The sequence below is a fragment of the Ahaetulla prasina genome, chromosome 2 (assembly GCF_028640845.1).
Source record: "Ahaetulla prasina isolate Xishuangbanna chromosome 2, ASM2864084v1, whole genome shotgun sequence".
NCBI lineage: Eukaryota > Metazoa > Chordata > Lepidosauria > Squamata > Colubridae > Ahaetulla > Ahaetulla prasina.
Window position 1 is genome coordinate 219074211 of NC_080540.1, and position 25330 is coordinate 219099540.

At 36.5% G+C, this 25330-nt stretch overlaps 1 protein-coding gene across 2 annotated transcripts in view; it reads left to right on the forward strand.

Annotated features, from left to right (window-relative positions):
- Positions 1-10633: 10633 nt before the first annotated feature.
- Positions 10634-25330, forward strand: part of SLC24A2 (solute carrier family 24 member 2) — an 81567-nt gene continuing 66870 nt past the window's right edge. The window contains exons 1-2 of one of the 2 annotated variants that reach the window (XM_058169865.1): positions 10634-11583; positions 11892-11895. In XM_058169865.1, coding sequence (XP_058025848.1) covers positions 10634-11583; positions 11892-11895 — 954 coding nt within the window. The remainder of the gene's footprint in view (positions 11584-11891; positions 11896-25330) is intronic. The other variant, XM_058169866.1, reaches the window with a different exon arrangement.

A 25330-nucleotide genomic window follows, 5' to 3' on the forward strand; every position in this document is an offset into this window, starting at 1 on the left:
GTCATCTTGTGTCAAAACTTCCACTGTCGTGGATGGCAAATTTCTCTCCGTGCATTGCACAGAATGAAGTGTTGTCTCGTAAAACAAGATGTACAAAATATCAGCCAGTGCAACAAGCTGCAGAATTAAGTTCTGGGGTCCTTTGCTCAAAGACTTACAATGGTCATCTATCAGAGGTGATAATCCTGGATCCTGTACTGAGCAGCAGAACTATATGACTTCTAAGATCCCTTGCAAACTTATGATGCTGTGCTGTAGCCAGTTTTCTGCTCTTGTTCTCTTCATTGCCTCAATGAAGTTTGTTTTGCAACAAGAAATAAGAAAGCCCAACTACTGTTCCAAGGAGCTGCCCTTTGGTTCAATCAGGAAGAATAGGGCATAGCACCATGGCATCTTGTTGTTAGGAGATAGAAGGTAAATCTTGACAGGCTGTACAGAGCAAGAATCCCCTTTGCTAGGAAACTGGAGCAATAAGGCAGACAAGAATATTTTCACAAATTCCCTCTAGAGCAGAGTTCCCCAACATTTCTGGCTTTGCACACCTGCCTCTCACGCAAATGGAGCACACGGGCATGCACTCACCCGCTGCTTGTGCAATTGTGGATGTGCGCGCACACATGTTCATCGGCCATTTCTGTGGCCTGGTTGCAATCCCCTCATGGCCCACTAGTGGGCCTTTGCCCACAGGTTTGGGACCCCTGCTCTAGAGCTATGTGGGAAGCCCCACGCCGAATTTGCTTTCTTAATTAAAAGAATTACAAACGAAGAATGAGAAATGATTGCATGCATGAAAAAGCTTCCATTGTGCTTCACAGGTAACATTTGATGAAGAATTATCAGAACATCCAGGAAAAGAGACAAGGCTATATATGAAAATGTAGAGAAAAATAGAAGGTCAAATGTAAGCATTTGAACTGATTACTGAGGGATAGTTGTTAGTCTTCCGCAGCAAAAATAGCAAAGTTGTATGATTTGAGCATCAAAAATTGATGGAAGCAAACATTTATTTTTAATCTAGGCACTACAACACACAACAAACAAAAGATTTCTGGTTTCCCTGGACTTTATAGGAGTTTGCATCCTATTTTTTTTTAAACACTGGGGAATTTAAAAATACTTCTTTTTGCTTGAATGATGCTGTTAGTAATTGAGGAACCATAGAGAAGTGCAAATAGAGGCAAGGGAAATCTGTAGCAGCTCTAATTTTTGGACTACTGTATTTTCCAGAGTTATTGTACTTGGGCTACAAATATGGCCACTTTCACATATGACATAAAACAGTGCTCCTCTGACAATTATATGGTGCCTGCCTAAAATAATAAAATGTACTAGTGGATGCACCTTCCCCAAAGGCCTTAATTTGATTGTTTGTGCATTTGTTTTTGTTTCTTTTAATCATAAAACCAAGATACAGGTAGTCCTCAATTTACAATTCATTTAATGTCTGTTCAAAGTTCCAATGGCACTTAAAAAAAGTGACTTAGGACCATTTTCACACTTACAACCATTGCAGCATTCCCTGTGGTCACATGATCAAAATTCAGATGCTTGGCAACAGACTCATATTTATGAGGGTTGCATATCCTGGGATCACGTGATCCCCTTTTGGGATCTTCTGAAAGCAAAGTCAATGGGGAAACCAGATTCAGTTAACAACCATGTAATTAAGTTAACTGCAGTGATTTGCTTAACAACTGTGGCAATTAAAGTCACAAAAAATGGGGCAAAATTCACTTAACAACTATCTCACTTACCGACATTAATTTTGGGCTCAATTGTGGTCATAAGTTGAGGACTACCTGTATTTCAAAGACTGAGTCCGTTGAAGCATTAAGTCTTACCATTCTGATTTCTCTCTCTCTCTCTCTCTCTCTCTCTGTATGTGTGTGTATAGGGCAGTTTTAGATTTTCTGTGTTTAATGCTAGGATATTGATACATCCACACAATCAAAGTGATGTGATAGGAATACTAGCCGAGCTTATCTTTGCTGAGTTGGCCAAAGTAGAGTGATTATTAATTGCATCAGCATAAATGTATTTGTTACCTGTATCTTGCATTTTGTTCAAAAATCAATGCAGCATCATTGAAGCTTCCTCCTTCCAATGTTTTTCACATGAACCTTGTGATGTAAGTTGAACGAAAAGAATATAAATGGCCCTAAATTCCCTAGTGAGCTTCTATGACTGAAATGGGACTTAAACCTGGGTCAACTTATATTGTTGATCGCATGGTTACAATTATGGAACAGGGCTGCAAAATCCAGGCAATCACTAGATGGTACCAAAGTCATAAAGATGAACCCTTTGCTGTCATCTAATGGTTGTCCAAATATTTGCAATCTGGAGCTCATAGTCCTTAGCATAGTCATCATTCTGTTGAATTATACATTCAGTTTTGTGAATATAGACTATATGCTCACGATACACATTTACATGTCTTTGAGAATAGAGGCCAACTCAAAATTGACCTGTGACTTCAGCGTACATTTGATTATTTGCAAGACTACAGTGAATGTTATCCAAAGAATTCAGCCCCTCCATTAAAAGCCTGGTTTTGAATATTGTTGAATTCCACTGTATAATTCTTTCTGCATCAGCATAAAGCAAATTACTTCTATAAGGTTATTTTCTCTATGAAATTAGTGGAGTTAGTAGTATGTAAAATATAGAAGCTTATCCACATTGTTCTCTAACTGTGCATACTGTGTGTGCAAAAAGTATCTTTTTTTCCTTTTCATTAATTCAAAACCCTTCAGGATTAAACTTTTTTGTTTGTTCACTTGTTTTGTTTAGGTGTGAAGCTGACTTGACAAGAAAATACCTTCTGTAATTTATCTCTGTTTACCAGGCAAATCTTAAATGGCACACTGTGCATCTTTTGGGTATTACACTGGCAATGTGACCTAGTAAATATTGGCATGTGAGGCATAGGATTTGGGGAAGCAGCTGCAGATGGGAATTAACTGGCTTTACACCTACATTATTTGTTAGAGAATATATGCAGTGCAAGATACTCAGCATATTTTCCGTAGACAAAAATATCCTATCCTGGTTTTAACCACAATCATTATTATTTTCTAAGCTTATCAACCTGAAATGTGCCTTTTTAAAGACAGTTATACACGAATGCATTCTTTCCTATATGTACTTTTGATTCTTGATACTTTTGACCTTCCTTATAGCATGTACCTTTGTATTTTACTTCACTGATTTACTGAAGGGTGCTTTGCCTTCTCCATTCTGACCTGCAAAATTATTATTCATACCTCTTTCTATTCATGTCATATAATTTGCATTTTGTTTCCTCTAGCTCTGTTCTTTAAAGAGGGCATGGGTAGTTAGGAAGTAATAGGAACATGATTGCAGTTTCGATCCTCTTCTATTTCCCAATTGCAATTAGCATTTAAAAGCCTAACCCCAATTTGTATTTAAAAATGCCATTTTTGTAGTCATGGTAATCTCGCTCATCAGCATTTTCAAGTTTAGTATTTACTGCTTTTAGCTACTATTTAGATGTTCTCCTTTGGTCCTCTTTCCCCCCCCAATCTTTCCCATGAAGAGATGTTTATACAACTCAAAAGTATAATTTAGGTCAGCAGGCTCCAACCTTTCTGGCGGGGGTGGGGAGAAAGGGATGGTTCTGTGTGAGCAGCAGGCACATGCTCCCCCACCCCTTGGAGTGTGCATGTGTGTGCATGCGCACCCGTCTACTATCCACCCAAGTGGAGCTGCATGCGTGTTTGCCCACAGTTTTCTGCAGCCTGGTTCTGAACAGGCCACGGTCCAGGGGTTGGGGACCCTCGATTTAGGTAATGTTCATTTAAATCTAAATATAGAAAAAATACGATCAATACTGATTTTCTCCACTCTTACCAACCACATAGTTGGATGTTTTCCACAATGATCTATCCCAGTGGTGGGTTTAATTTTTTTTACCACCGGTTCTGTGGGTGTGGCTTGGTGGGCGTGGCATGGCTTGGTGGGCGTGGCAAAGGAAGGAAACTGTAAAATCTCCATTCCCACCCAATCCAGGGGCAGGTTACTGCAAAATCCCCATTTCTTCCCAATCAGCTGGGACTTGGGAGGCAGAGAATATATGCAGGCGGGGCCATTCAGAATTTTTACTACCGGTTCTCCGAACTACTCAAAATTTCCACTACCGGTTCTCCAGAACTGGTCAGAATCTGCTGAAACCCACCTCTGATCTATCCCTAACCTGATCTTTCAGGTCTTTTAATGTTGTTGTTTTTTTATTGAAAAAGTTTTACAAGATTTTTCCCCCCATACATCCCCCCACCCCCCAACCCTAACCCTTGCCCTCCCTCCTCCCTCCTTCCTCCATCCCCTCCCCCCCGGACTTCCCAGAGCAAATACAGGGTATCGTATCTAACAATCATAAACTAAAATATGCTAGTAACATAAACTCCCATCCTTCTTCTTGAACCTCAACTCCCCTTTTCCATAAAAAAAGAAGAAAAAGGAAAATATTAATACTAATACAATTATCTTCTATTCATTTAAAAGCTATTTAGTATTTTGTTATTTCAATCTCTATTATATATATCTTTCAAAAATAATCTTTCAAAAATGCTGATAATTCTACCTTCTCATCTAAGTTCATTAAGTTTAAAGTCCAGGTCTTTTAATGTTGTGTGCCCATCACACTGTAATTGAATCCATCCACCTTGCTGCTGGTCTTCCTCTTTTTCTTTTTCTTTTCCCTTTCTCAGCTTTAGAACTTTCTCCAGAGAACAAATGTGTCCAAAGAGAGCCTTATCATCTCTGCCTTGAGTAAGAACTCTGGGTTGATTTGCTCAATGATCCGTTTGGTTTATTTTCTTGGCTGTCCACAATATTCTCGAAAGTCTTCCCTAAAACTAAGGTTCAAAAGCGTCAATACATTTTCTATCCTGCTTCTTCAAAGTCCAACTTTCACTTCCATAGAATGTCACAGGGAATACCGTGGCTTGTTTGATTGTAGCTATGGTATATCAGAGCATTTGGATATCTTTCTAAAGATCTTTATGACTGCTCTGTCAATTGCTAGTCTGCAATATATTTTTTAACACTAGTGAGAGCTTTTGGGAGAAAAGAATTGGTGAATAATTATGCTTCAGCAAGACACTTACCCAATTCAAGTGGCTTTCAGTGGTGTGGACTTCAACTTATAGAATCATAGGGCTGGGAGATACCTTGAAGGACTTCTAATCCAACCCTCTGCCCAAGGCAGGAGTCCTTATACCATATCAGACAAATAACTGTCCTATTTTTTTTCTTGAAAACTTCCAGCAATGGACCACTCACAATTCTAGGAGGCAATCTGTTCCATTGATTAATTGTACTTACTATCAGGAAATTTGTTCTTTTTCTAAGTTGGATCTTTCTCTGACCAGCTTCCACCCACTGCTTCTTGTTCTGCTTTCAAGTGCTATGGAGATACTCTCTGCTCTGTGACAGCCCTTCAAGTATTGGATGATGGCTACCATGTCTCCTTTAAGCTTTCATTTCATTAGGCTAAACATACTTAATTCCCTTAGCCATATATCCTATGGCTTATTGCTCTTCTCTGCATTCATGATCACTTTCCCCCAAATTCTTACAACTTCCATTCCTTCAACTGTTTCATTCTTATTGGTAAGAATAAAATCTAGTATAGCTAACCCTCTGGTTCCCTCTTCCATCTTTTGGATGACGACGTTGGTCATCTGGGCATGTGAGGAACCTGTTCGATCTTCCACTCGCTTAAGTTTATGTCAGGGTAAAGTCCCCAATTCGTGCAATAGTGTGTTTCCTATATACCCCACTAACGGATTTACAAACATTCATCCATTTCCTTGGCTTGGTTGGTTGGCCTGCAATACACACATAGAGCAATGTTATTTCCTTCTCTTGTAATATTCACCCAAATACTTTCAAGAATGCTTTCATCCTTGGTATTGTGTGTTTTTGTAGAGGTGTAGTACTTCTTTACTTATAGTGGAACTCTTTTGTTGGGTCTGTTATATCCTTCTAGCAGTATGTTCCAATCATAGGTTTCATCCCACCAAGACTCAATAACAGCAACAATATCATACCTGCCTTCATGCACTAGGATTTCAAGTTGTCCCTGTTTATTCCGCATACTTAAAGTATTAGTGTATAGACATCTGAGCCCTTTATGGCTGACTGTGCATTTGCTTCCTCTGTTGTTTTGAGCGTTCTTCCTTCTCACCAGGACATAGAGAGAAAGGGAGGGAGGGAGGGAGAGAGGGAAGAAGGGAAGGAAGGAGATTTATTATTGATTACTGAATTGATTATTGATTATTGAAATGAGGGATTCTGTGTGTACACAGGACAGCTTCTAATATTTCAGCACTGAAAATAGTTTTGGACTCAATTTAAGGGTTATATATTGTTATTTGTTCTAGTGCAGGGCTTCATGCTCTTTTACAGTCGCAAGAATGGCGGAAAAACACCCAGTGAAGCTTTTTCCCATCAATGCATTACAATACTTAGGAAAAGAGAACATTTTAAAAGTCTGCCATTCAAGAAACTGACAAAGAAAAAAACATGTAAAATCCCAAACAGTCAGGATTTGTTCACCACTACTGTTTTTAAAAGCTGTGTGGCAGGCAAGCCATCTATTAAGTCACCCTGTTACACAGTCTATTCATTTTGTCGTCAAGAATAGTCCTGGCAAAATTTTAGCAAAATTTTAGCAAATAGCATTGGAATAATTCTGAACACACTCAAAACCGTAGAAATGGTGGTAGACTTTAGGAGAAACCCTTCCATACTTCCACCTCTCACAATACTAGACAACACAGTATCAACAGTAGAAACCTTTAAATTTCTAGGTTCTATCATATTGCAAGATCTAAAATGGACAGCTAACATCAAAAACATCATTAAAAAAGGACAACAAAGAATGTTCTTTCTGCACCAACTCAGTAAGCTCAAACTGCCCAAGGAGCTGCTGATTCAGTTCTACAGAGGAATTATTGAGTCTGTCATTTGCACCTCTATAACTGTCTGGTTCGGTTCTGCAACCCAACAAGAAAAACACAGACTTCAGAGGATAATTAGAACTGCAGAAAAAATAATTGCTACCAACCTGCCTTCCATTGAGGACCTGTATACTGCACAAATCAAGAAGAGGGCCATGAAAATATTTACAGACCCCTCGCATCCTGGATATAAACTGTTTCAACTCGTACCCTCAAAACGACGCTATAGAGCACTGCACACTAGAACAACTAGACACAAGAACATTTTTTTCCGAAGGCCATCACTCTGCTAAACAAATAATTCCCTCAACACTGTCAAACTATTTACTGAATCTGCACTACTATTAATCTTCTCATAGTTCCCATCACCAATCTCTTTCCACTTATGACTGTATGACTGTAACTTGTTGCTGGCAATCCTTATGAATTATATTGATATACTGACCAGCAATTGTGTTGTAAATGTTGTACCTTGATGAACCTATCTTTTCTTTTATGTACACTGAGAGCATATGCACCGAGACAAATTCCTTGTGTGTCCAACACACTTGGCCAATAAAAAATTCTATTCTATTCTATTCTATTCTATTCTATTCTATTCTATTCTATTCTATTCTATTCTATTCTGTTCTAAATGGACATACCCAATTCCTGAAACTGTTCTTCAAATATTTTAGCCTCCAGTCCCTTAACCATCTTTGTTGCTCTTCTCTGCACTTTTTCTAAAGTATCAACATCTTTTTTATATCTTAGCGACCAAAACTGGATGCAGTATTCCAAGTCTGGCCTTACCAAGGCATTATAAAGTGGTATCAATACTTCACGTGATCTTGATTCTATTCCTCTGTTAATGCACCCTAGAACTGCGTTGCCAATGTATAGGCAAGGGGAGCAGAAATCTTTGGAAATGGCCTGTAGCACATAACAACCCTCATAAAAAGATTCTTTAATCTTGGCGTGCTTATGTTTAAATTACCAAACAGTTTAGAGTACAGGTAGTCCTTGACTAACAGCAGTTCATTTAGTGACTTTCATAAATACAAAGGCACTGAAAAAAGTGACTTATGACCATTATTCACACTTGTGACCTCTGCAGCATCCCCGTGATCACATGATCAAAATTCAGATGCTTGGTATCTGGTTTGTATTTAGTGTCCTGGACTCATGCGATGCTCTTTGCCAACCAAGCAAATTCAACGGGGGAAACAGATTCACTTAGTAACCATGTTAATAACTTAACCATTGCAATGTTTCACTTAACAACAGAAAAGTCATCAAAGGGGCAAAACTCTCTTAGCAAATGCTTCACTTAGCAAGATGTATTTTGGGGTCAAATTGCGAAATCGTCGGTGCAAGGACCTCCTGCATCCCTTCCTCACAACGACGACAACAACAACCCTGTGAGGGATTTTACTGAGATCCAACTCCCGCAGGAAGCTCCTTCGCGGCTAAGCAAGAGAGGACGGTACACCCTCAAAAGCTCGCGCAAACGCCCCTCTCCACCCCCTCACCCCCCTCCTTCTCCTCAACGGTCAGCAAGTCGGGGTCCCGGGACACGCGCGCGCACGCGGGTTGGGAGAGGGTTTGGCCGGCGCGTGCCGCTTTGCCTCGGGGCTGGGGGGCGGGCGCGAGTGGGCGTGGCTCCCGTGATTGAAGCCGGACGGCGAGAAGAACCGCCGGCAGAGGCTGATGTGTGTGTGTGTCTGCTCATCTTCGCGGGAGCGCGGCTCTGCTTCAGCCGGCGCTCGTCTTCTCACGTGGCCCGGTAAGACGCGGTTGCAGCGATCGGGCGACCGGCGACTCGTCCGTTCTCCTGACCTTCCCCACGTTTGCCCGTGGCTTCTGGGCGGGGGAGGTATAGGGCAGGGTCAGGCGAGGGAGTCCAGCGGGCATTTCTTTCGGCGAGGGAGGGACGGAGGGAGGGAGAGAGTCTCTCGGCAGTGGGAGGGCTGCAGCGTTTGCGGCATCGTCCCCGAGGAGGCTGGAGAAAGTCCGAGGAAGGGAGCCGAAGAGAAAGGCGAGCCCACGCTTCCCCTCCACCTGATCCACCTGCCCGTCGGGGCTCTTGCTTTCTTGAACCCGGGGCATCTTCGGCAGGACCAGGTGATTGCCCGCGTCGCCTTTCTTTCGGGGCGAAGGCGGCCGCCCTTGCTTGCGTGAAGTTTCCACGCGAAGGGTGGGGATGAAGAACTTCCTCCCGCGAAGTTCTCGCCGTGCCCGCAAAATTAGGCTCCGCGATTACGGATCCTGGTAAAAAGGAGGCATGCCGTTTGGGGGGGTGGTCCATGGGTTTTGTTTTGTTTTGTCTTTTTAAAAGCGCGCCAATCTGCATCTACTCGGGAGTAAGAAGTGAGAGCCTAGGGGGATGATTACTTCGTAGAGCAGTGCGGGCCCTGCACCAAGCATAATTACGTAATTTTAATTACTTCTTTTTTTAGTAGTGGATCTGCAGGGTGGCTATGGACTCTGGCTTTTAATCCTAAGAGGGTGAGAGATAATGTGGTTCTTCTTTATGGATGGGTTCCCAGAGCTGAATTGGAAATTTTGGTTGGGAGTTGGAGGTTTTGAGGATTTCAATGACATCGTTTTTTGGGGGAATAGTTCCTTAGAAGCAACTGTAAGGCAGTAGTACAAGGAGTCCTGTTTCTGCACTTCACTGTAATGATTATGTTACCAAAAGTGCACAGGAATAAGAGTTGAAAGAGAACAAACAAACAAACAAAAAAAGAGATAATTAACTTCTTAACTCTAGATGTGTTTAAAGGAATAGTATTTTCTGGAAAAGAGAAGATTTAATTTAATTGCATATTTACCAACAGACCTGTGATGGATAGTTAGAGAAAGATACAAGGAAATGTGGAAGGTGTTTACATTTTCTGCTTTATTTGAAAGCATAACAAATGTCATATTCTAACTGGGTATGTTAATTTGAAGAGTGATTCACTACTTAGATACTTCTAAAGTACCAAAGTCCCAGTTTATTTAGACTTCAGTTAGACCCATCTAACCAAAAACTAAAATAGCCTCTTGTTTTTAGGTGAATATAGAAATGAGGCAGAACATCCATTTTGTTTCCCTGACAATATTTAAAGTTCATTCTCAGGGTCTTAATATAATAATGAATTTATGCTGGTTAATTAATGCACATAAAATCAGCTTCAATAAATTTGACAAACATGCCAAGAAAAGGAATAAGTAGAAAGAAGCTATTATGAAATTATTGCTCTGGAATCATGAAAGGAAAAGAATCCGATTCTTTTACAGGACTTAAAGAAATAGAATCGAAAGGTGTAATGAATTTGCAAATGAAAGATTAGATTTTGAGATAATTCCAAGTTTCCCAGCATGCATAATATTAAGAAATACTTGGAAAATTTATTTTTATTGTAAACTTATTGCATGCTATCTAGCACATTAAAACCCTAAGACATGTGTGTACAGGACAATGCTTTTAGGTGCATCTGATGTCAAACTCCTCTAAACTGATGAAAATATTTATCTTTTTAATCACAGCAACGGGATGAGCTTCATAAATCCTTGGTTCAGAGAAAACATCAAAGTACCATTTAACTGAAGAATAAAGAAAGTATGAAAGAAAAATCTATCGGACTCTGAATTCTTGAGCCACAAACAAACTTACTTCAAAAATGGTTCAGTACAAAAATATTGCTGTTCATTTTCTTGAAGAATGGTGTCCGCAGGAGCCATTGCTTGGCTTTAAGAAACATCAACATATAAGGAAAAAACAGAGACTGATTCGGATAACAGGACTTTTCCTGGGTATTATGGCCATGAGCACACTCTCACTTTCAATCAGTGCCTTTTTCCAGTTGGAACCTTATAGCACAGAGACAATCAGCAGTCTGGACAGTGAAAAGTCCAAGTCAGTGCATCAAAGAACTTTATTGGACTATCAAGAACAGAATCAAAATGATACTCCGGATTCACCTATTTCTTCAAAACTAACAGATGATAACCACACAGAACATTCTCAGGGGGACTACCCAACAGATCTTTTTTCTCTGGAGGAAAGACGACGGGGTGCTGTGATCCTTCATATCATTGGAATGGTTTACATGTTTGTAGCCTTAGCTATTGTCTGTGATGAGTTCTTTGTTCCTTCACTGACAGTCATCACAGAAAAACTGGGAATTTCTGATGATGTTGCTGGGGCAACGTTTATGGCCGCCGGTGGCTCAGCCCCAGAACTCTTCACTTCTTTAATAGGAATCTTTATATCTCACAGCAATGTTGGCATTGGAACCATAGTTGGATCTGCAGTATTCAACATCCTATTTGTGATTGGGATGTGTGCTTTATTTTCTAAACAGATTTTGCACCTTACTTGGTGGCCACTCTTTCGGGATGTATCCTTTTACATCCTAGACTTGATACTGCTAATCATCTTCTTTTTGGATAATTTCATTAGGTGGTGGGAAAGTTTAATATTGCTGACTGCATATATAAGCTATGTGACTTTCATGAAATTCAATGGGCAAGTAGAAGAATGGGTGAAAAATAAACTTAGCAGCAATAAAGTGGATAAAGTATCACCAGAACCTGATGGAAAGGTTAGTTATTGCAAAGAAAAATTATTGTAGTTATTAATGAAATCTTTCTATAGCCACACTTACATACCAAAAACATATCATTGTTATATTGTCCTGATTTTTGAATGCCAGGAGCAGACTATTTTATTGTTTTTATCTAAATAACCTTTCATCTGAGTTCGTGTCTACAAATGTGAATCAATATGTGGTTAACATTCACTAAGTGTTTAATACTGGTGTAAAAAAGATTAAAATCATCTGAATCTCTAAGATAAAGCATGTGTAACTAAGAAATAATAGATAAAGGCACAAGGAACATTCAATGTGTATCAAAAACACATTGAAGTAATAATAGGACAGTTTCTAAAGGAAGCAAAGTATCAGACAAGCCCATATAACATTATCTGAATGCAATTGCTGTTTGCTTCACCTTAGAAAATAATGAGGGTAGGATTTATGTTGAAGAAGAAAAGGCAGTATAATTAGCTATCCTGCTTCCAGATCAATGCATAATGTGCTGTGGATGTGTTATGCTGTTCGGTTTATAGATTATGCCAATCTGATAAGCAGTCTTTACAGTTTGCAGTTCTGTTTTTGATTACTTCTGTGGCACAAAATGTACTACTCACAAATATTGTATGGAGGAAAAAGTTTACTACTCACAAGATGTGGCCTAGTAGTTCCCCTATTATGTCAGAGATACTTGCTGCAAATTTGAGGATTTCATGACAAAAAAATATTTGGCTGTTCTGGGAGTTTTCACATCTAGTTACTTTATGTGTGTGATTCATGCCTCAATTTTTTAACATTGGCTTAATTCAATTATTTGTTAGATAATTTTGGAAGTGCAACTGATTATTGTAACAGAATGGATCTGCCCATTCCACAATTTTATATCTGAGTTTTTGTGTTCCATAGAAAGTCTGCATTCCTTTAGGCTTAACATGACAACTCACGGTCATTTCAAAGGGATTAGAAGTTATTTCTATTGTTATGGCTTAGTTTGATTGCAGATGTGTTTGTGACAAAAGATAGATTTCCCACTGGAGATGATGTAATTTGACATTTCTTCAGGTTTAAGTAATTCAAGATAGATACCTTTTAATCATGTTTAAGAGCAGTTCAGTAACTCCAACCCTAGTTTACTGTTTAATTATTGTGATCAAAGATAGAAAAGATAGGAAACATACATGCCACTTGGAAGAGGGCTTGCTTGGATGAATATTTCTTCAATCAGTTCTTACCCTGGTAAAGGAACTAAATTTGGAATTTTCTACAATGTGGGAAATTCTGATATGGGGAAATTATAATGAATATAGAATGAAGAACTGAGAATTATTCTGGATAAGAGGGTTTGCTATACTAGAACATATAACTCAATCCCACTAAGTAAATCAGGGTTTCAAAAGATGTTTATTGCTAGACGAATACTCTTGCACTGAAACTCTTCAGAATAAACACATAGTTGCAAGGTTGTTAAAATAATGTGGAGAAAGATTTTGATTGATAAGGATTTACATAAGATAAAAATATTTTATATTCATGATTTTTATGTGGTTACTTAGCAAGCCCAAAAATAAACCTTGCACAATGACAGGTTTTCAACTTTATCAAGTACTGAATATTATGGTTTTGAATACCTGGATAATGGAAAATACAGTTTTCCTTATATGAGGTTACATTTACACCATGAGCCTAATCTATGACAGTACTTGGGGTTGATAAAATATTTTACTCTTTGTTAAATTTGTGTTCTGCTTTTCATTCAGGAGATTATTAGTCAAACTGACTACTGATATGGAGACTTGGTAGGAGTGTGAGGATGTCATTCACTCCATTTAAGTAATGCTGAGTAGTACAGGGACTTTTTTTTAGCTTTAGGTGGTGATTTGACTTGTGGTGGCGCAGTGGTTAGAATGCAGTACTGCAGGCTACTTCTGCTGACTGTCGATTGCCAGCAGTTCGGCAGTTCGAATCTCACCAGGCTCAAGGTTGACTCAGCCTTTCATTCTTCTGAGGTTGGTAAAATGAGGACCCAGATTGTTGAAGGCAATATGCTGACTCTGTAAACTGCTTAGAGAGGGCTGTAAAAGCACTGTGAAGTGGTATATAAGTCTGCTATTGCTATTGAGTGATTGAATTCACCAAGATGTATATCGTGATGCTTCATTAGCTTCCTATAATGGCCTACAAAGTTATGCTTTATCATTTATTGTGGTTGATGAAGTAATATTTTGCCTAGAAAGAGCTTTGCAATGGACATCGTTAATTCATTTTTAAATTTATACGTGTGGTGTTGTATTGATTGTTCACAATACAACAATAAACATTATGAAGGAACAACATGTTACATCAGTTCAAACAGCATTGATAAACAATGAATTCTAGTTAAATTATTAACAGAATACAATAAAAATACATACTATCCATATCTGACATAGCATCAAGTTATAAATGTGCAATATTAGGACATAAATGCTTATTTATAGAGGAAAATATTTAAGTTTCTATTAAAATCAACCAATGATTTAATCTACCCTCAGGCCTTGGATCTACCCTTTTTCTAATGTAGGTCTCCTTTCTTGATGACACTCATAATATCCCAAGTAGGATGCTTGGAAAGCCTACTCATAATTCCATGGAGAAATTATTATTTCATGTAGGCAAGGCCCATGCCATAGAGGGCTTTATATGTTAAACACCTCAAATTGAACTCAAAAAGCAAGAGAAAGCCAGTGTAATTAAGCCAAAACAGATGACATGTTCCAAAAGGGAAAAACCAGACAGAAGTTTCTGCATTCTGGGTTTATTATATTTTCCCAGTTTTCTTCAAATGCATTCCCACGTAACTGCATTGCAGTAATCTATTCAGGGGTAAATCACAAAACTCCGGTCAGGTCTACTCCGGATAGAGTGAAGTTGGTAATAGCTAAAAGAAAAGTATCCTTCACCCCTATTTCTAGCCATGTACTCGTGACAGTATGAGATCAAGTAGTACCCTAAAGTTACACCCTTCTTTGAGTGGAAATGCAATCCTTGCCAGTGCAAGGAAAATGCCCCTTGTACTAGAGTTATGACCAACAACCAAACCCACTAGATCCAAGTTTATGGTTCATCAGTACCACAGTCTGTTTCCAAGGAGGAGCTGATTACAGGGACTAATGCACCAGGTGAAAATAGAAAGAAGAAAACAGAAAGCTGTCTAAATCCAGCTTTATTCCTCTTGACAATCATACCCAGAGGTTTCATATAAATATTGAAAAACATAGGAGATGGAACAGAACCCTGCAGTTCCCTAGCAACTCTAATCCCCTGGCACTGGACTCCAGAAGCTGCCATTGAGATAGGAACAGCACCATGATAGTCTCTGATCTCCAACTCTCAAGTGCTCCAGAAAGGCTTAGTGATCAGTAGTATGAAAAGCTGCTGACAGATCCAAGAGTACTGGCAGAGAGACACTTTCCCCGTTACAGTCTTCAGTAGTTCATCCATCAGAACAATCAAAGTTGTTTTCTTGCTCTCTCCTGAAACCAGACTTAAGACGGCTTCAGATAACCAGCAGTGTTTGGAATTGGTCAGCCACCTTGTTTAAGAAACCAGCTTACAGTTGGTTGGAAGAACTGAAGTTGCTTGTTTCAATTGAGAGTGCTCCGCTGTATAGGTTTACTCAAAAATAAGCTCTGTGAGATTTAATGGAATTATTCCCAGAGAAGTGTTTGAGTGCCTTAGGTTCTGGAAAGTAGTTTGGAAATTTGGTCTTAATATATAATGCAGGTGGAATTTGTAAAGCTTGTAACGTGATATTTCTGTCTTCTCAAGCAAGCATTACATCAGAACTTGGACACTGGCTTCTAAAGCAATTATTGAAGTGGTAGTCTTTGCAAGGCAGATAATGTGCCTTGTAATGACATCTGTTACTGACTGCAGATTTTATCCTGTATTGCAAGGACATTATAGTAGTCAAGGACAACTGTAAAGCAATATTGTGATGAAGAATCAAGAAGAATTGATTTTGATTGCTAAGTATTTTTGTATTTTACAGAGTCTTTAATTTTTAAAAAGCAGCAGCAACCCATCATAAAAAATAAAAATACACTTATCTGGCAGTACTTCTAGTTATTTACAGTATGGAGAACTGACTAGAGTTCTTTAAATGCCCTGTAGTCTTTGCAAATCTGGAAAGGTGTTAACCAAACAAAATTGTTGACCCTGTTATTTATCTTTTAAGACTATACAGTAACCTAAGAGAAGGTCAAGAGAGTTCTAAGATACCTAATTAAAGAACCAAAAGGCTAGAGGGTAATCCTAGCAACAAATCTGCAGCCCTAACAAAATGTACACAGTCCCAATTTTTTTAAAAAAAGAAATAAGCTAAAGTTCTGTGCAAAACTACTGGTGCAAGAGGCACTCTAAGAAAAGATCTAAAAACAAAAGTTGAGAAATAATTTAAACATTATTAGTATGCTAGATAGGTTTACATTTAATTTTAACATTTGGTGAAATTTAGGCCTGCATGAAATCATAGCACTTCAGACCTATGTATTACCTAGAATTATATCATTTAGAGTTCATTTTTACAAATCCTCATAAATTTGTATGAGATAAAAGCTTAAATTAATCATGTATTTTTTTTCAACAGCTCTAAAATATTTTGTACTAATCAGTTTTTAAATAACGGAAAAGCTAGTTTCTTACAATAAATGTAAGAATATAATTCTTGTTTATCGTGGGTGTGAAAAAGTTGCCTTCATTTTGTTTACAAAGCTTTGGTAAATAGAGGATATTAGCGTGCTGTATAAACTGACCAGAAGTGTAGTAAGTTGAAGAGTTACAGGTTAAACTCCGTGGCGGGAAAGGAAGCAGCTTTAATATACAGTTTAAAGAAATTCTACAAGGGGTGGAATCAGGATGTTTGGAATGTGGCTGTTGTATAAGACTTGATAAAGATACAAAATGGGAGGCTAGATAGTTACAAAAGGATAATTGTTATTGCATGGGGCACCGATTATTTGCAAAACTGCTTCTCATTCAGTATAATCAAACTATAAAAGTACATGGAGAAAATTGGAAAATTACGTTTCATAGGGACTGAAATAAAAAATTCACAAGGGAAACAGATGGGAGAAAAGGCTATCCATATCACTTTTTCTTTAGCCTTGATAAAGATACTTCTTTGCCAATAATCATCAAAGAAATAGCACAATATAAAGTTCTCCCTTGGAGTTAGCATTAGCATTTCTTATACTGCTCTTTCTCTTTAAATTACATTTAAATTCTCTTTAAATTTCTCTTACATTAAATAACTTTAAATGTAAGTCATCCCCAATAATGTTTTAAATATGTCTCTTCATAGAACCTTTGTTACAAAATTGAGTGTTCCCACGAAATCCGAGAAAACAGTGATAGGTTCAACAGGTTCTATAGGTTTGATTGTTTACAAAAATACACATTTTTGACAAAATTTGCCCAAGCTATCCCCAAAAAGTAATTCTGAAAGATTTTCTCATTATTTCACTTTTTTTTGTTTAGCATCATCTCCTGACTACTTTTGAATAGATAGGTTTTAAAAACCACTTTTAGTTTGCTGCGTTGTTTTCAGAAACATGCATCTGCAAGAATTACAGAATGAAAATATTCTGCTTGCCCACAAAAATGCTTTTAATTATATAAATAATTACATATATACATAAATATCTAAAGCGGTAACTTTGGGAAAGTTTTTAAAGTAAAGGAAATGTAAAACAGAAACAGTTTATTGTATTAGGATATGTGATTTTTTTTCAGCTAGCGACTCTTAATTTTCACCAGAAACATTAAACTTGCTAGATATAATGAAACATTTAAATTTAAATATTGGCGTTTTTATAATAAGTAAGAGTTGACATCGACTTTTATATGAGCAGACTTTTACTTGCATAACAAGACTTGCCCTTGCTCCCCTCCTCCCTTCTCATAATCCTCTCAAGTAGATTTGGTGTGGGGGAATCCAGTCTGCTGGCAGATGCATTTCCATCAGCAGGTAGAGATTATTGAATAAAATTAGTAGTGTTTCATTTTGGTATCTGATGAAATTAAATATTATTATTCGTTGCTCAAAGGAGGGAGGAAATCCAAAATGTAGGTTGACTTTATCAGGACCAACCAAATTATATAAAAGCATATGCACTTCTCAAGTGTTCTAGAATTCTTCCATAGACAAAATGTTACCAGTCCCCTCCCATACGAATATAATAATGTATACATTTCTCTAAGAAAAAATTGGGACTTAGTTCCAGTTACTTGTATAAAGGAATGAACTATAAGTTAAACAAATCAGTTTACCCCGCAGTCCTATGCTGGCCTACCCCTAAGTATTAAGTTCAGTGGAACTGACTTTTAAGGTAAATAATCATAATTCCTCATTTCTAATATTTGACATATTAGATAAATCGTGACATGTTGCTCTCTACTGCAAGTTACTGTTAAAACCCCAGTGAGTATTCCTGAAAATTATTACACTTTTGATGGTCTTTGATCCTAGCATGTTGTTAAAGTCAATGTTACATTGATTCCAGAGCAGTTTAAAATTATCATTCAGGTCTAGATCGATGGCAGTTGCAACTGGAATTGTATTTTTGACCCTTTTATTGAGATCTTCAAAGGATAGCAAATTGAGAAATTTCTCATTTTTCATAAATTAAGATATCTAAAGAGACTTCAATGGCATAGTGTCTGGCCTTAATAGCTCTATAGAAGGCCACCCCTATAGAAAAGAATAGTGGAAGAGAGAGAGAAATTCTCAGATAGATTTTTTTTTTACTAAACAAATATTTTTACAAATATTGAGAATTTTCTTTGGCAATATGCAATTAGGAAAGAAAGCCATATATATGTTTGAAATATACTGTAAATATATTTCTGGGAAAAAATTGAAACTACAGTAATAGATGGTCACAAATTATACTCACAAAATAATATTACAGTAATGCTTATTACTATTGAAATAAATAAAAATAAATGGCATTATGAATAAATATCACATTCACTTTTTTAAACTTGATGGGTTATATTTTGGTATTCCTAAATAAGTCATGAAATATTCTAAAATTTATACATTTGATTTAGCTTTTCAGGTTTCTTTAATCAAGAGCTAGTAGAAGTTATGGCAAAGTTGTACTGAAAACTTCAGACTTCAGTGGTTTTTGTAAAAACTGATTTTAGTAAAGTTTGATGTGGTTCAATGAATCATTTCTTACATTAGCCAAAAATGCCCCGGGATCATTTAGCAAATAGTAGTTCTTGTTGAAAGACCCTGAATTTATAATCTGATATAAGTTTAAAACTAGGGATTGCCCTAAAAATAATATTGATAAGGAAGATCTAGAGACAATTTGTTCCTGATATTTTATGGCTTGGCTGAGTCAAAGAATGACCTAGCAGATCAATTTCATAGTTCTTGAGTTTACATCAAAGGAATTAAGAGCATGAAAATGGAAGTATATGGACCATTAAATGTATCTTACTTCTTCATATTATAAAGCTAATTATTTTCTTTCACTAAGCAAAACCACTCTTTTTATTTTTTAAATCTTAACTATTTAAATTTATGTAAATACTGTAGTTGTATTAAATTTAATTTTAAATTTTATACATTAGGAAATAACTTGAAGGAATGAACTATTGACACTGTGCCAGCCTAAAAGGTTATAAACTTTTTAGAAAGCTTGAATTTTGCTACTTTACATTTACTTAACCTTCCACTGTAATCTCTATAGGTGAAGTCAGTTGTGTTCTCAGCGTTTGTCATATCCAAATCTACTAATAATTCTTGAACGTAATAGTTAAACATCAAGAAAGCATTAAGTTGATGGATACAATTCTAGAAGTATACATGATATTTATATTAAAATAAAATCATGCTGAAAAATTGCAATACATTTTTTTGCATTTTGAATTGTGGAAGAAAAAGGAACATGAAAAGAAAGCAAACTTGCTTGGATTTTAATTTTTGCTGGAAAGCCAATTCAATGTAGTGTAAGAAATGGCCAGTTTTTGAGTGTTGAATGTACATGTGAAATATTTTACCTTCATTTAATCCAATTGTACAGTCAGAAAGGCATATTCTATAGAGTTCACTGAAGCAATGGCTTAAAAGCTATGGATTTAATAATTAATGAAGGCAAGTGAATCAATAGATTCAGCATCTCAGCATCTTAATACTGCTTAGTTTTTGTATTTGGATTACATGGCATTTTCTGGTAAGGCATTAGTTGCAGAAGCACAGAGCAAGGGTATCAGAAGCACTTTGTGCATTTTCTTCAGACCACATTGCAAAAAGTAGCTACTTCATGTTGGATAGAAGAGGCTTTTTTCCCCAGGTATTCTTATAGTCACTCTATATGGTTACAGATATTGCTGCAAGATAAAATAAGGAACAATTTCAACAAAAAAGAAAAAAAGAAAAAAACATGTTTACAAAGGCAAACTTTGTACGTCGACAAATTGGCAGCGAGATTTGTCAAGTTGTAAGACACCAATCAAATAATATTATTTAATATTAAATAAATAATATTGCATGAAATAACATTATCCTTAGGTATCATGGATTATCTTCAACAATTTTTTTTAAATATATTAGAAAAAAAAATAAAATCTCCATCTCAGGTTCATAAGAAAAATACATATTCATTTTTTTATTTTGATGAATATAATCTTGACTCATTGATTTTGTCAAAGTCTTAATGTTCTGTATAACTATTATGGAAAAATGAGTTTTGTTCTTGAAATAGTTACCTGTGAACTGAGGAGAGTGGATGCTTTATATCCACTGGGAACAGGTGCTGTTGAAAAGGAAAGAACAAATGGCAGACATATCTATGGTGGATGCCTTTGAAGATATATTACATCTAGCCAGACAATTTGGGGAGTGGGAGGGAGATTTATTTGGTTAAATTGATCATTTTTTGTAATATCTAAATAGGACTAATTTCTCTTTTTCATTATTATCCAATCTTTTCCCAGCTGACCAATCTTCAATATTTATGGAATTATTTTTCCTCCATGTTTGTTAGTAAATGTTAGAATGATTGATATATAGCACGAGTGTCAAACTGGCGGCGCATGGGCCAAATGTGTCATGAGCAGGCCACGCCCACCCCAGCTCTGCAAAGGGAAAAAAGTCATGAAACGTCACGTGATGACAACGTGATGCCATAAGTTTGACATATATAATTATTGAATGCTATTAGTACAATTGTTTATTCAATAGCTAGATAATGTAGTCATACAATTAATATTTATTTATTTTTTCTAACCCTTGCTTTGTTGGATTGTGGACTCTGGCAGATACATACTATATACGAGAATATCATACATAACATTTATTATGGAGAAGAATATCTAGAACTGGTTTCAGATAGACTTGTCAAGCGTGGGTTAACAGAGTAGAGAAATGGGGCATTGAACAGCTTTTTTGTCTATGTTCAGGATTTGGATTTTGTGGGGAGGGCTGCTCTTTTGTGGAAATCATCCTAAATTCAGAGTTGACTTCCTTTTCAGTTGAATATTGTATAAGGATTAATTATCAGATGTTAAAAGCAACATAGCCAAACCAAAGAAACGTGTTGGATATAACCAGAAGTGGTATTCAGCAGGTTCTGACCAGTTCTGGAGAACCGGTAGCAGAAATTTTGAGTAGTTCGGAGAATCAGTAAATATACCTCTGATTGGCCCCTCCCCCATCTACTCTCTATTCTCTCCGAGTGCCAGCTGATTGGGAAGAAATGGGGATTTTGCAGTAATCTTCTCCTGGAGTGGGGAGGGAATGGAGATTTTACAGTACCCTTCCCCTGCCACGCCAACCAAGCCATGCCCACAGAACCGATAGTAAAAAATTCTGAATCCCACCACTGGATATAACCAATATTAGCTTCATGGAATGAAATAGTAGAAAACCAACATAACATTTTGGCATCGGTTTGGCTCAAAAACCATGTTTTTTCATTTTTTTTGGTGGGTTCCATAGTTCTCTACAAGAGGATATCGGTTACCAATTTTCTGACGATGTAGAAAACTCAGAATTGGTGTAACAAATTGGTACAGAGCAGATAGCCAATCCTGGCAAAAATTTCCAACAAATATATTAACTCTTGTGTTGGAATTTCTACGTAGTTCTTACTTCATATTTTTTTAATTTCTCTGGAAAGAAATTGAACCCTCAGAGACTTAAATAGCACTCAAGATTATGGTCTTTACCTTATCTTTTGATAAACTTTTTCTTTTGTCTATTATCCCTGTAATATATTAAATTCACTTTATATAAAATGCTAATAAAGGTTGATTTTTTCTTTTCTTTTTTGGCTTCATATATGCCAAAACTTACATAATTTTATCTTTTTTGCTTAATACATTATTTTTTTCTACTTTTAAATCTTGGTTTAGAATCAGACTTATTAATTATAGGAAGGACTTGTCTTTTACCAGATTTATCATCTGACTAAAGAGTGAAGAGTTTATTAGTAGGTTGATTACTAGTGAAATCTTAAAAAGGAGTGAATAATATCATGTATAGAAAAAATGTGGATCATTTTATTTTTCTTTCTGTTTCTTATCTTTATAACAATTGAAAGTTCAATTTTAACAATAAGTGTAATTTTATTCAATAATAGTATATTGATGTTTTAAGCATCTGATACCTTAAATTGTGTCTATATCTCATCATTAAGTGAAAAGCAAGAGACTTGGCAACAAACAAAAGCAAAGTTTATGAAAATTGCCTTTTTATGCAATAGAAGTAAATGTTACTAGTTTTTGAAAGCTATGTAGGCACTTAGTATTTAAACATTTGTGCCTTGATTACACTAGATGTGTTTTCAAGCACCACCAGAAAGTAGTATATTGCAAGCTAAATCTAGATACCAGTTTGAATGTATTTATTTGAGAAAACCCAGCTGAATTTTCATACTCCATTCTCCATTCATGTTGGTTTAAGTTGGTTTTTAACTTATCTGGTGTATTTCCAGTAGCAGATATATTTAAAATCATTATTTGTGAAACTGATACATAAAATCTCAGTAATTGTGGAAGATTTTCAAGTAAAAATTATTAATAAAAGAATCTTTTAATGAATGAAAAAAATAATTCAAAGACTAGCAATTACCTTGTTAGTATGATTCAGATAATAAAAATACTAAACAGTGCAACTGATATTAGTAGCCTAATTGTTTTTCATGATTTATTGATGGACATTTCATATAAAAACAATACAGTCTTTAAAAAAAACAATATGTATGGTAGAAATAGAGCAGAAAATAAGCAATAAGTTATGAGCTAATATCATTGTCAAGACATACAGTGATACTTAGAACTCTCTGAGGTAATTATAGATTAAAACCTAATTACATTTGGAATCCAGTGGCTGAACTATGATTTTGTCATAGCTTAAGTAACTGCCATATTAGCAGGCATGGAATGGTTTCATTTGATAGCAGTTCTGCCAGTTTTATTTTATTTAGTGATCACAGAAATGGACATCAACAAAGAAAAGATTGGAAAGTGCAGATTATAATTCCAATTTTATAATGTCATCATTGTGTTCAAATGAAGCAACCATAACAGCAGCAAAAGCCTGACTACTTCCTTGTCATTCAGATTATATAGAAAAAGTCAACTTGTCCTAGTAGAAGCCTTTTCATTATTCCCAGTATTATTAGTTATTAAAAAAATCAATTAAGAAACTATGAAAGGTACAATTTTATTGAAAATACTAGCAATTGCATGCTGCATTTGCTCTGTAAACTGCTTTGAGATTAAAAGAGGATAGATATAAATACTAACTGGAGATAGAACAACAGTGACGAGAACAATGAATGTTATGGAGAAACTTTTAAAAAGTTAAACATATTTATTTGAAGTCAATATGGTCAGAAGCATTAGAGATATTATTTACAGTTTTGTGTAGATTAATGACAAAAATTTTCCACAGCATTCTACATTTTGCTTTTAGTTTCTGTCTCAATCCAAACTGAACCTATCGGAATTCAGCCATTACTATAAAATCACTACAGAAGTAAATTATTAATTAGAACCTATCTGTTTATCACTAAGCAAAAATTGAATTTAAATAACATGGTACAAAGCTATGGTACAAATGCATTTTATTATATTATTCATTTGAGAAATGGAAAACATCGAGTGAATTGTATCTGACAAAATCAGTGGAACATGCCAAAAGATTCTAAAAAAGCGGGGGGGACATAATTTAACAATCTGTTTTTAAGGAAGCTATATTGGCTGATTCCACCACTCTAACCCCCAACCTTTGTAATATCACTCTCCATATACATTATATTATACAAATCATATTATACAAATCATACTCTAAACAAGATAAGATTACAGGAAGTTGCTAAGCGAAGTCATTTTTACAACCTTTTTTTTAACCATGGGTGTTAAGCAATTCACTGCAGTTATTAAGTGAATCATGTAGTCGTTAAGCAAATCCAGCTTCTTCCATTGACTTTGCTTGTCAGAAAGTGGCTGGGAAGATTGCAGTTGATAATTACATGATTCTCATATAAATATATGCCAATTGCCAAGCACCCAAATTTTGACAACGTAACTGTGGGAATAATGCAACAGACATGAGTAAAGAACCAATAGTAACTCACTTTTTTCAGGGCTGTAACCAGTTGCTAAGCAAATGGTTGTAAATTGAAGATTATCAGCACTGTATTACTGTTTTAGTACTCTCCAGTAAATGGTTCTTTTTATTTCAATTATATTTGCAGCTCATAAGATTCTTAAAATTTGTTCAAAGCTATAAAATTTTATGATTGAGTGGAGATTTAAAACCACTTCAGTTGGGTAAAACTTCAATAAACCTATTAAAAGTAACAACCTATTAAAGAGGATAAGGAAGTTATATACTTGTTAACAATGTTAACCTCTTTTTTAGTTTTAAAGAAAGAGATCCCAAAGAGGGTGGCAATTAAAAGTTGATTACTATAAATTGAATAGGGACGCGGTGGCTCAGGGGCTAGGACATTGAGCTTGTCGATCGAAAGGTCGGCAGCTCAGCGGTTCGAATCCCTAGTGCTGCCGTGTAACGGGGTGAGCTCCCGTTACTTGTCCCAGCTTCTGCCAACCTAGCAGTTTCAAAAGCACGTAAAAATGCAAGTAGAAAAAATAGGGATCACCTTTGGTGGGAAGGTAACAGCGTTCCGTGCGCCTTTGGCGTTGAGTCATGCCGGCCACATGACCACGGAGACGTCTTCGGACAGCGTTGGCTCTTCGGCTTTGAAACAGAGATGAGCACCGCCCCCTAGAGTCGGCAACGACTAGCACGTATGTGCGAAGGGAACCTTTACCTTTACCTTATAAATTGAAACAATTAGAACATGAATGACTCAGTAAAAATGTATTAAAATAATGTTTGGAAAACTTGATAGAAGATACCAGCTGAATCAATATTTTAACTAAATACCTGCTTAAATATAATCCAGATGTATCCAGGCAATTCCTACAGATAGTCCTTGACTATCCCAGCCACAGTTGGGACCAGAATTTTAGTTGCTAAGCAAGGCAGTCATAATAAGAGATGACAGGTGACTGCCTCTCTTACCAGCCACAATCCTGGCTATTCCCATTGCCATTGTTAAGCAAATTTTACCAATCATTAGCTGATGAGCCACCTCAATCCAAGTCATCCCTGAGCCTCAGTAAGGTAAAGGTTAAACTGCAACTCCCCCACCTGTTTATCTCCCCCCCCAATATCTATGCAGCTCTGTGGATGTTTGCCAGACCCCAGGAAGCCTC